At 47.2% G+C, this 12,602-nt stretch overlaps 1 protein-coding gene across 1 annotated transcript; it reads right to left on the reverse strand.

Annotated features, from left to right (window-relative positions):
- Window positions 1-420: 420 nt before the first annotated feature.
- Window positions 421-10,575, reverse strand: LOC110199874 (cysteine-rich protein 2). Its single transcript, XM_020974887.2, has 8 exons — window positions 10,259-10,575; window positions 4,379-4,473; window positions 3,866-3,923; window positions 2,811-2,948; window positions 2,664-2,732; window positions 2,226-2,320; window positions 1,390-1,447; window positions 421-1,144 (listed from the first exon to the last, which is right to left on the reverse strand). Exons 1-8 carry the CDS (start codon window positions 10,299-10,301, stop codon window positions 1,077-1,079), a joined length of 624 nt encoding a protein of 207 aa, XP_020830546.1. The 5' UTR covers window positions 10,302-10,575; the 3' UTR covers window positions 421-1,076.
- Window positions 10,576-12,602: the final 2,027 nt, after the last annotated feature.

The raw sequence follows: 12,602 nt of genomic DNA on the forward strand, positions 1-12,602 counted from the left end.
TCATTTGTAAAAGTCCTCATCTCTGTCTCCTGAAATATTTTTTTTGTCCTTAAAGGCCCAGGTCAGCTGCCTCTTCCTCTATGATGTCCATAGCTATAAATAGCTCATCCTGCTAATATTTCTGACTCATATATAAAATTTTCCCTTACATTGTATTTGTGTACATGTTGTATCCTCCCTATTGGACTGGAAGCTCCCTGAGGTTTGGAACTATTATTTTCCAACTTTGTATCTCTAGTGCTAAGCAAAATGCCCTACATATTAATAATTTTTTATTGGATGGATGGATGGATGGATGAATTTGCTGCCTTCCTCCTACAGAAAGCTCACCCAGTTTGTACAGAAAGGGCATCCTCCCACTCCTAAAGGCATGTGAGGCATGCACAGACCACACCTGGACACAGAAAACCAGCCAGATCATTGATTCTCAAACCTTTATTGATAGCAAAAAAATCAAAGCAGCCTTAGTGTCTGGTTAAACGTGAAGGTATAAGTGGCCAGGCCTTAGGACCTGTGGTGCATTAAGGGGAAATGAAAGCAGAAGAGATCCTGGAGAGGACACCGCCCCAGCCTGCTCAGTAACACTGTGTGGGAAAAAGGGTTTGCGTCTTTAGCCAACACAGGGCCCATACCCTTTCACAAATAAACGTGGAGTACAGGATGCTGGGGGGGCGGGGTAGGGGAGGGAAGAGAGGGGGAGATAGATAGCAGGACATACAGCCTCTTGAGACAAAGAGAAAGGAAAACAGGGAGTGAAAGAAAAGGAGTAATGGAAACAGAAAAGGGGTGGAGGGCTCAGAAAGGTGGCTAGGGAGGTGAGGAGGTAAACCAAAACATACTGAAAGACAGAGAGAAGTAGTAGGAGACATGGTAAGAATGGGAGGACACCCAGGCAGATCTCAGCAATTCTGGGGAATCTTCAAGAATGCCTCCTCACACTCATATACAAAGCTGAGCCAAATTATTCACACCCCCTCAGAAATAAGCTTCTTGTGCAGGCAAATGGTGAGGGTGCTTACTCCCCTAGAAAAATTGAGAACAGCAGGCTGGGCATCGTGTGGAAGGGTTAGGACCTCCTACGGCTGGTCCTTAACTTCAGGGTCTTTGTCATAGATGTAGCTCCCCACTGCCCCAGTGTTCACTCCTGTTGAACCAGTACAGAGAAGAAGACAAGTCAGAAGGTCAGGACAGATGTCAGAGTCCAAAAAGGACTTATAGTTGGGGTGGAAAGCTCAGGATGTGGGTCAGGGAGGGTCCTGAGGACAATAGGACTGACTCCCAGGAAACTACAGATAGAAGGATTTAAAGTTTACATTAACGTGACTGTCCCCCTCCTCCTCCCCATTTCCCCCTCCCAACCAAATGAAAAAGGTTCTATGCCAAACTCACCCTTTGGTCCAAACAGAATTCCATAGCAAGGCTTATGGCAATATGGTTGTCCATCATGCTAGGGAGGGATGAAGGAGACAATGTCACTTACAGACTGGGAATTTCCTCATGGAAATTCCTCCATACCCTCCACCTTGATCCAATTTCCCACTGCTGAAGAGGAGAAGGGTAGTCTGAGAACAAACGGACCCCTCAGGGTCTTCTCCTGTCTTCTGGTGTGACAGTATGTACGTGTGTGTGTGTGTGTGTGTGTGTGTGTGTGTGTGTGTGTGTAATAGTACACTGGGACAATCATGGACAACAGAGTTCTAGGCTTAAAGCCAAGAGATCTGAGTTCCAGTTGACCTCCTCTCCGATCTTTGGACTCAGTTTCCTTTAGTGTAAAATAGAGACAGTAACCCCTTCCAAGCCTCCCTATCAGGACTTTTGTGATGGTCAAATGAGACAATGGATAAGGAAATCCTTTGTAAACTGTGAAGAGTGTTTGCACCTGTGTAAAGTATGACTTAAGGTACTTCAAACTCCTGTCTGTGATTTGTCTGTTTGAAGTCCTGTTCAGGCCACCAGAGGGCAGAATATACTAAAAGAGCAAGTGTGTGAAAGAGGAACTACCCTCAAAATGGTCTTGGTCTCTGTCATCACCCAGTGTGGCTCTTGGGGCTGCACAATTCCCCTTGGCCTTCACTCACCTCATTTTGTCTCCACATACCCTCATACCTGACTTCACTAACTTGCTGCCTTCTCACTATAGATTCTTGTACTCAGTCCCCCATTCACCAATTGCTCCTACACCTTGGATCTCTTTTTTCTTACCTTATACTTTCACCTCCACTCACCTCTGCGTGTCCACCAGGTGTTAGTGTCTTTCCACAACGCTCACAGCGAAGGCAAGGCCGGTGCCAATCTTTTCCCAGGGATGTCACCTTCTCCGCTAGATGGGCGTGGTATGATCAGATATTCTCTCCCCAAACACAAATACACAGTGACCTAAGCCACACACAACTTGCACACATATGGCCTTGAGACAATCACTCTCATACATGCACTCAAATACAGGGTCCTGAGAAACAAACACACAGTGCCCTGAAATCTGAGACATAAAGTGCTCTGAAACACCTTCACACACATAGTCTTAAGTGCTTTGAGATACAAACACACACACACACATACACACACACAACTTCAAGACAGAACGTATCTTTCTAAGTTTATAGTGTGAACTGGGATGAGGGATTAGAGGGGAGACAATGTGTAGGTGGGTGGAAAACACTTACCAAAATAGACCCTCTTGTTACATCGAGGACACATGTTGGGCTCCCCAGTGAAGGTTGTGACACTGGATGCTAAAACAAGACAGCAGGGAAATGGAGCTAAGCTGCCACTTTCTGAGACACCTCAGTCCTTCCCCAGTAAGTACTTACCTTTGCTGGGCCCTCTGGAGGGGCCGCTGGCTTTCCGATCCTCGACTCGAATTGGGTGTTCAATAGGGCCAGTGACAGGAGCCTCCTCTGCCTGTGGCTTCTCATAGATGTAAGAGCCTGCGCCCCCAATGTTTACACCTGCACAGAAGCTCAGGTCACAAATGAACACTGGATCACAGAATCACAGGTTTAGAGCTAGAAAGGCTTTAAAGACCATCTAGGCCTACTCTCATTTTAGAGATGAGGAAATTGAGACGCAAAGAAATAACTTGCTCAAGGTCACATAAGTAACAAGTGATGAAGGCAGGATGAGAAGGTCACATACACAAAGACACAGCTCTCCTTCATACATACATAAATACACACATCATGTGCAGGTCCTGGCATACACTAGTACTTAATAAATATTTGTTAATTGACTGGGTGGACATGAAACGATGGCTTGCATGGCTTTCCTCACTTGCCCCCTCACCTTTGCAACCTCCATCCAACTGAAACATCACCAACAAAGTGGTTCATTGTCCAAATGGGATGACCCAAAACCTCCTCTCTCCAAGCAGAGCACCAGTATGAGAGGCAGCTAGCTGGTCCTATCCTTGGACCCAGGCATTAGGAAAAGAAAGGGTAAACTTTTCCCCTCCCAAACCCATCTCTAAGGCCAAAGTTCAAAGGTCAGCCAAAGGAGCTAAGCATTCCTGTTTGGACTATGGAGTGGTCTAAGGTCAAGGATTATGGTTTAGGTCATAAAAGGTCACTGCAAATAAGAGGTCACAGTTTGGGATTATTGGGTGTCAAAGGTTATTTTTTAGGTTATGGGGTCGAGGATCCCTGGATAGGCAATGAGGGTCAGGGTCATGAAATCATAATTTTGAGCTGTATGATTTGAAGGTCACAGTTTGGGTCATGGGTTTGAGGGTCAAAAGTCAAAGTTTAGGCAATGAGGGTTGGAAGTATAGTTCTTTCACACAGAATTGGAGGGTTCAGGGGTAGTAGGATGGGCTATGCATGTTAGGGGTGGGGTCACAGAGCAGGCCACAGAAAGTTGGTGTCCCTACCTTTAGGCCCAAACAACGTGGCGTAGCAGGGCTTGTGGCAAAACGGCTTCCCATCGTGCTGGGGGAAGAGAGTCTGTCAGTGCATCCTGAGGGACCAGAACCCCTTCACTTCCAAGGGGAACCTGGGCCCAGCTTGTTCATTCAACCACTTCCCTTTCAGTTTCCTATCCCCAAAAACTCTCCTCCAACCAAGTGAATGCTTTTATTTTCAAAGGAATCTCATACTTCCAGGACATATGTGTTGCAGCCTCCTCCAAATTCTATATATATCTATCATGGAGGGCAGACAGAGGACATAAGGGGATGACGGGGGTCAGAGACTTTAGGAAAACAATACTGAAGCCACTAGGGAAACAGAGTCAGTGGTTGTCAGGAATATATAAAGTCATTAAGGGGACAGGGTCATGGTACTTAAAAGGATGAAGCTAGGTCTTTGGGGAATCAAGAAGTCCCTTGAAAGCTAGAGTCTGCAAGTGACCCTAGGAGAATGGGTTCAGAATGGATGGGGCTCACCTCTGCATGCCCTCCAGGTGTCAATGTCTTGTTGCAACGCTCACACTTGAGACAAAATTTATGCCAGTCCTTGCCCAGGGAGCTCACTTTTTCCGCTATTGAGACATGGGAGTAGAAACAGAGAGAGTAAGAGTCTGTCTTGTGCTCTGCCACCTCTCCCTTCTCTGCCTTCCTCCTTCCAGGCATTCACCCTCCATAATGAAGGGAGCTGGGATCTGGGAGATCCCACTCCCATAGTTACCCATAGAATCTCATAGATTCTACCCATAGAATCATAGACTCTTGGCTTCACCAATCATTCCACACCACACCTATAAAGGAATCCCTCTATGATGAAAATCATCAAGTCTTTTTTCACACAAGTTTATGTATCCACACCTTCCTTCAACATGTTGTAATTTTGAATTAAAAACAACAACAACAACAACAAAATAAAGGCCTTTACATTTATTTTCATCTCATTAAATTTGGCCCTTTGACATTTTAGGCAATGTGGCAGAGTAATGGAGCAGCACTGAAGCCAGGAAGACTTGTGTTTAAGTCCTACCTATGACACATACTATGTGACTCTGGGCAGGTCATTTAATCTCCCACTGTCTTAAGCAACTATCTAATTGCAGAAAAAATGTCACCTTGCATTGGTAAAGGGAATCTCCTCAGAATGAGGCATATGCTGTCAGATATGGTAAATGTATTTTTTTCTTGTTTACCTTGTTTTCTTGTACTTCTTTATTAAAAAAAAAAAGAGGATTCTATTGTGGGACTAGTATTGGGAAATGACAGCACTGTTTTATTTTTTAAAAAGAATTTTTTTTAAAGAACAAAAAGTTAATGTAAAAAGATCTGAGTGTTTTAGTGGACTGCAAGCTCAATTAAAGTTAACAAGATACAGCATTCCAAAAAAGTATAGGACAAGAGATACGATGGTCCTGCTATGCTCTGCCCTGGTCACCTGGAATACTGTGTCCAATTCTAGATACATCTTAGGAAGTACACTGAAAAACAAATAGATTCAGGAACGGCAAGAGATTATTCCAAAAGGCATTGTTTGAAGGAACTGGGAATGCTTAGTCTGCAAAGGAAAAGTCCTAGAGAGTACTCTCACTAAAGAGCTTTAAATACATGCTAGCTGACCACTGGTTGGGTATATTGTTATAGGGTATTCTCATTCAGTTATGGGTTGGACTAGGTAAAGTCCCTTCTCAATTCTAAGATTCTATGTGTGACTGAAACTCATGTTTGGGGAAGGCAGGGGCAGAATAGTCTAGTCTGGCTGGACTGAAGAATCACATGAGGTAAATTGGGAAAGGCAGAGCAATATTCAATTGTGAAGGGATGACTGGTAAAGGAAGAGGCCACAGGGAGAAGGGAAAGTTTTAAACAGAGGAGTAATGTAACCACATCTATATTTTAAAGAATTATTCTAGTTGTAACAAGAAGGGTATTTACAGCAGGGTGACAATGAAAACAGGAAGATGTATTATAGTTCATTGATTTCCCATCTCACCTCCTCTAGAGTCTTCCTTATCCACTCCAATCGACCAGTGATTACATATCTCTTACCGTCCCCTGGTTCCTTTAGCACTTATAGACAAGGTCCTGCATCTGGCCTTCATTTCACCCATCCTATGTTTTTTAGAGTCCAAGTAAGCCCAGTCTCCCCAACCAGACAAGAAAGTCCAAAGGATTCTCCCCAGGGCTGACTCCATCCACCTGCCCATTCCCCTGCCTCCCTAAAGGTTCTGATATATCGCTAAAACTGAAGGACACACAAAGCTATCAAGGAAAGGAGGCAGAGAATGAAAGTAGTGGTCTTGGGAAGCACATGGGGCTGTTAGACAAAGTAGCTGCAAATATCTAGATCATGAGGCCACTGATGCCCCGAAGCCAGTAGCCAGTCATAGCAAGTAGACTGGGAGCCAAAGGCCCTTTTCTTGGAATTTCCTGAAATTTTGACAAAGAAGAAATACAGATAAATGCCCTCTCTTTCCAAGCTCCCCCTACACACACTTTTTGCCATGTGAGCAACAGTCTGGAAGAGGAATTCCAACCTCCCTTCCCTACAGTTGGGCTGAATCTGGGGATTTCTGTTTCTGCCCCTCTTAGCTTGAGAATGAGGAGAGAAAGGAAAGACCATGCCTACCAGAGTCTATATTTAGTCCCGGATTTCCTGTTGGACAATAGACACTGCTGGAAGGAAGGGAAGGAAGAAGGGAGGGGCTCCTTCCCTCTCCCGTTCTCTGGCCAAGGTGATGAGAGAGACCAGGGGACAGGCACAACAACAGCTCTCTTCCAGCTTAGTAGAAAGGAGCTGCTTCCCCCAAGGCTCCTTCTTCCTCCCACTCCCACCCCATGAATAGCTCCAGGATAGGGGCAGAGACCAGGCACCTCCCCCAGGCACAGCCAGTAACAATGAATCAGTACTTTGTTTTGAGAGCTGGCAGAGATGAGAAGGCAGAGGGACAGATAAGTGAGACTGGGACCTATTTCTTATCCCGGTATTTGGTCAACTGCAGAGGGTGGTAAGAATAGCTTCTGGACTCACCCCTCCAGAGAGCTCCAAGCCACTGTCCTGCAGCCTCATCTCTTGGCTCAGTTTCTTTCCCCATACCCACAAGTTCCTAATACTTATGACTCTCATTGTGCTCTCATTGTGTCTCACGGAGAGGGAATTGGAGAATGTCAGAGACTGCAGACAAAAAGGACCACTCAGAGCTGGTATGGAAGGGAGAGGGGAGTAAAGAGTCCAAGGCTTCTGCCACACTGGGTCAACCAGAAACGCTGATTGGATGCCTCTTTATCTTCCCCCCTCCTTCTCCCACCAGGAAACAGCTGTTCTGATTTCTCCTCCACAAAAAAAAAAAAGAAAGAAAGAAAAGAAAAAAAAAGTTCCTTAAAGGCTCCTTTTGTGTTGAAGTTGGGGGAGAGGAAAGATATCTGTGTATCTCTGTAGGGGAGGTCTAGCAGGGACAGGACATAACCAAACTAAATTAATGTTGGAGAGAGAAAGTACATGATGAAGAAAAAGGAAGAGGGCAGGATCTGCAAGAAATTCAGATGAGAAACAAGGGGAGAACATTCCACGATTGGTGCCTGAAAAGGATTGTTTAGTACAGCTGACCCTGAACGGGTAAAAGGTAAGGAAGGGCGGTGGCCTATATAACACAATCCTCATTTGTGAGTATTCAAAGAACACTCAAGCTATCAGAATAATAAATCACATTTCCATAGCTGTCTAGTAATGCTGGTAATATCCCCCTTTGTCCAGTGAAGTTTGTAAGCAATACGTCATATGCCAGTCTGTCCATACTGGACAAGGAGAGATGAGAGCCCTAGACCAGAGAAAGGGTCCAAGGTAAACTCAGCTTTAGCTGACACCATTTTTCTAGGAAGCAAAGAAGAGGCATTTGGGATGTGATCCCAGACCCTCACTTTCACTGTGCCAATTAAGTAGGGACTTCTTTGACCTCCAAGCAATCGATGAGGTATTCCATAGGAAAGGTCCTGTCTGCTCAGTGACTGTGCCCGTTTAGAATGGCTATCACAAGGCCAAGGCCAGGTCAGAGAGAAAGAAGGGGCTCAGGATGTGGCAGATATAAGTTAAGGAGGGAGAACAAAAATGGGAACCAGTGAAGTGAATTCTAGATGAATCCAGAACAGAGTAAGAGAATCCTCAGTCAGTGAAGGGAAGAGAAGAGAATGTAATGAGGAAAAGGGAGAACTCAATCTGTCTGGGTGGGTGGCCAAGAGAATCCATACTCCATAGAGGATGTCTGGTCTGAAAGCTAGGAAGTGAGAGGACATGGATAGGTGGGTAGGAATATCAGTTCACATACAATCACATAGATTATGAGGAAATGTCCTTTGACATACTAGTAGAATAGGAGGTAACAAGTAAGCCTAGGCTGAGGTATTTTTTATGTGAAGTAATTAGGGCATTTGGTCCTAGACTGGGAAAAGAAACTGCAAGGAAGCCAAATCTGCAAGAGGAAAGTGCCCTGGACCTACCAGTTCGATAGAGGCAAAGGCCCTATTCAATCTAGGGAGAACAGTTTGGGAATGAAGACAAAGGCATACTATTCTTGTCTGGACCACGTCTGCACATTGAGAAATGGTGCCTATACATTGAGGAAGTCTGTTAATGTGGGTCTGGGCTTATAATGAGTTCCTCAGATTCAGGCAAGCATAAAGCCAGTCAAGTAAGAACATGAATAAGTTTTCCTTCACTTTGTTTCTGGCTAGGCTTCTAAGGTCTAGGCTGAGGTCAGGTCTTACAGCCACTTACTGGTACAAAGATGATCCTGGCAGGGCTTGGATGGAACCAGTCAAAAAGAACCAAAAGCCTGGAGGACAGATACTATCTCTATATAAATCTACACCACTCCTTCCCCCAACACACACACACAAACACACACCCCTCCCACCCCCTCATCAGATATAAGGGGTCAGACCTTTATTCTATCAGGGATCCAGAGGAAGCAACTGGAGATTTTGGCAGTTGCGGCCCTCTTTCCTCAGGTGCAGCCCTTTTCTCTCCCTGTTTTTTTCCCCACTCCCACGCCAACATACAACTATCCCTCACCAAACAGATGGCCTTCCCCTCTCCATCCCTGCAACCTTCATAGCCTTGATGAGCCCACCCTCCTAATTCCAATTCACAGGTCTTCCTGCTTCAGGGCCAGATCCCACAGCATACAAGTCCCTCCACACAGAACAAAGTTTCATCATCCTCTGAAGGCCTCTTCTCCCACTTCAGGCCCTCGAGGCTACACAAGGCTTTTTAGTCTTTGGGTGCAGCCTTCTGACTGAGTCCAAGTTTTACAGAACAAATCCTTTAATTAAAGGATTAAATATTAGAGAGCTGAATACCAATGTAGTATGTGTATGAGTACTGGTACCAGGAAAGGGGGAAGTGCTTCCAATGAAGATTCCCATGAACCCTTTTAGTTTCGGGTCTGCTCCACTGATACCTGTGGGACAAGGTGACTAACCCATGTCCCTATTCATAGGTGTTTTCTGTCTCTACCCTCGAGTGAAATTCTGGGTAACTGGAAGGGAAAGAAGAGAGAAAGCGCTGGGCTGTGGCTGCCGAGCTAAGGTGAACAACAAGGTGGAAGATGGAGAACCAGGCAGGAACTGAAGTAAGAGGACGCTGGGCCTGAGCGGTAGGAGGAGGTGGATGATCCCGGAGCTCTTTGGAGCCACAGGAATCTAGTGAATCGATGGGTGGGGCTGTGTCTGTGATTAAAGGCCTCCCCCTGGTTCTCAAAAACACTATCTCAGGTTCGGGACCTAAAGGTGCTGACCCGGATTTGGCCGAAAAGACAGCCACCCCGCCCAAGGCGGCACAGCTCTGGACTGGAAATCCGGGTGACCACCACCCTTTAGGGGTTCCAACCGCTGCTGGGGGTGTGGGTGTGAGAGTCAAGACCCGGTAATGCCTGCTCCCAGCTGATCTTGATCCCGATTTTCTGGGACCACAGCTACAAAGATCTCACAGCTCAACTTACGATGGGGGTTATGGGGGTCAGGAAAGACAGAGTCCCCTAAATGTGCTGCCCTGGAGGTGGAGGCCCTGTTCCAAGAAATGTATCTTTCGAAACCACACCTGGGCTGGACAAGTGTGTGATGGAGAGGGGCAAGCAACTACCCTTCTAGACCCTCCGCTGAGAAGCAGGGGTGGCGCCTACACCCCTCAAGATTGGGGACGTAGGGACCCCCCCCCAAGCTTGGAGCCGGATACAGCGCACTGCCCCTCCTGCTCGCCCTCCAGGGGCTCAGCCCGCCAGGCTTGGGGACCTTGGAGAAGGAACGCGAGCGCGAGCGTTCTCGGGGTCTTTCGGTGGCTGCCCTTGGGGAAAGGGGGAGAGGAGAACTCACCGAAATACACGGTTTTGTCGCACTTGGAGCATTTGGAGGCCATGGTCCAGGGCTGGATCGGTCTGTTCACCGGCTGCCTTAGCTCCCCACGTTCCCACCCTAGCCTCTTCTCGCCCCGCCCAGAGCGCCTACCCGCCCCTTCCCAGGGACGACTGAAGGCGGGTCCTTCTCCCAACTCCCTCCATGCCGGGAGTCCCCAGGGAGGTGGGGGGGGGGAACCCGGTCGGGAAAGGGGAGGGAGAACTCGGGGAGGGGTTGGATGCTACTCCCAGCCTCCCTTAACCCCAGTCCCGGGCCCCAGGAATCTAGAGTGACGTGATCCGGAAGACTGGGGAGGGGCTCAGCCCCACCCAACTTGTGGTGGATGGAAACGGGGAGGTGGTGACCTAAGGAAGCAGGAGGCGGGGGCCGCAGCCAGACTTCCATCCCGCAGATAGGAGTATGCGCTGGGGGGGAGGTGAGGGGGGAGGTCGGGGGCTGGGGAGGGTTGGGAGAATAAACTAGCCTGGACTACTTGGAAACAATCCGCGACTGCCTTCCCTCCTGTCCTCAAGGGCACGTGGAGTGGAAATGGCAGGACTGTCGGAGTCCGATCCCACGGAATCTCGGCGCAGAACAGGTGAACAGAGACAGGGTCACAGGGACTCAGTCGTATGCACGCAGTGCTAGGGAGGGGTCGTAGCTCTCCTTCCCTTGCGGTGAGAGGAGACCAGAGCTCTGCCTGAGCTCTGCAGCTGCCCCAGGCCCCAGCACCCTGGCTTCGTTTTCTTTTGTTGCTCAGGGTTTCCATGGAGACCGAGCGGTGAAAGTATTGGCTTGCCGGTTTGGGTGGCGCCCACACACACACACACACACACACACACACACACACACACACCGCCTGCCCCACCCTCCTGGCCAGTCTGGACTTAAAAGACTCACGGGATAGGAATGAGAGAAAAAGTTTGTAAGGATTAGGGGACAAGGATGGCTGGGGAGGGCCTAGGGGAGAAGGGACCATTTCCACCTTCATCAACAAGCTTGCTTACAAAACGGGAGTTACCACAGAATCTAATCACTGACCAAGGTGAGGTAGAGAGCCAGCAGAGACATGGGGGAGACAGAGAACACCGCTGGGTCAGGGTAAGATGCCTCAGATTCTAAATGGAGTTTGATTTTGAGTTTGTCAGTCAGAGGCATCCTGACTAGAAAACAACAGTATGACAACTTAATGGCTACGAGGTATCACTGGAATAGTGTCCTGCTCAGGGGTAGGGGCTCCAAAGTAGTAGTTTGGTCAAGATCAGGTGACAGGAAACCAGAAGCAATGGCCAGAAAGGTTGGAGTGGAGTGGTTGCAAGATGGTAAGGACTGTAAAAGCCAAGAGTCAAGCAGGATCTTAGCAAGCCTTCATGGCAGAGCAAGCTGCAGGGGAACCAGGCCTTAGTTAGAACTAAAGCTAAGAACTTGCCAGGAATTCACTCCTGAGGCCAGCCTGCTCCAGATGTCTTAGTAGATCACCCATTGTTGGCCCCTAATGAAACCGATATTCTTTGAGATCGTGTAACCTGTACTAGGAGAAGACATTTGTTTTTCACCAATTAAGATCACAGGAGCATTTAGAGATAGATCATCTTAAAATTTAGAAATCGTCTCAATGTATCCCTCTCCTTTCATATAAGAAAAAAAAACAGGCCTAGAGAAGTTAAGTGACTTGCAGTAAGTGACAAGCAGAGATTCAAACCCGTTTCCTCTGATTCCATATCCATTGGTTTTCCCACTATGTCTGGTTTATTTCTTCTTATTTCTGTGGATGCCCAAGACTCCCCTCATAGGGGAGAACAAGGATTCAAAGATGGATGTGACTATAGTCCTGTTTTCCATTCCAGGTTCTCACAGAGATTTCAGTGCTGTGTGGGTGATGTCTCTAGAATAGATAGGACAGAATCATGTCATTTCCTTTTACTGTGAGGCGGGTTGGGGAAAACTGGGCCCAAATCCACAAACATCCCCAACAGGGAGAAGAGAATGATATCCATCCTCCTGTCCCTCCCAGTGAATAAGAAAAAACCTCTGGGTATTTTTGTTTGCGACTGGCAAGACCTACCCCCCTTTCTCCATCACCCATCTACTAGGAGAGAACTCATCATTTAGATAGCTCTTAGGTCGAACTACCATTGTAATCTGCCAGGTAACTTCCTTTGGTCCATAGAGAACCAAGACTGAGGGAGAGATGTTCACCAGAGTCTGAGAATAGATATGATAACTATGTGGTTGTTGATTTTAAGCCAGTTCTGAGCTGTTTGTCTCAGATTAGGTATCATCTAGGGCAGGGTATGTTTACTCTCTTTGATCAGAGATTTCT

The sequence above is a fragment of the Phascolarctos cinereus genome, unplaced genomic scaffold (assembly GCF_003287225.1).
Source record: "Phascolarctos cinereus isolate Bilbo 61053 unplaced genomic scaffold, phaCin_HiC Scaffold_3;HRSCAF=262, whole genome shotgun sequence".
NCBI classification, from domain to species: Eukaryota; Metazoa; Chordata; class Mammalia; order Diprotodontia; family Phascolarctidae; genus Phascolarctos; species Phascolarctos cinereus.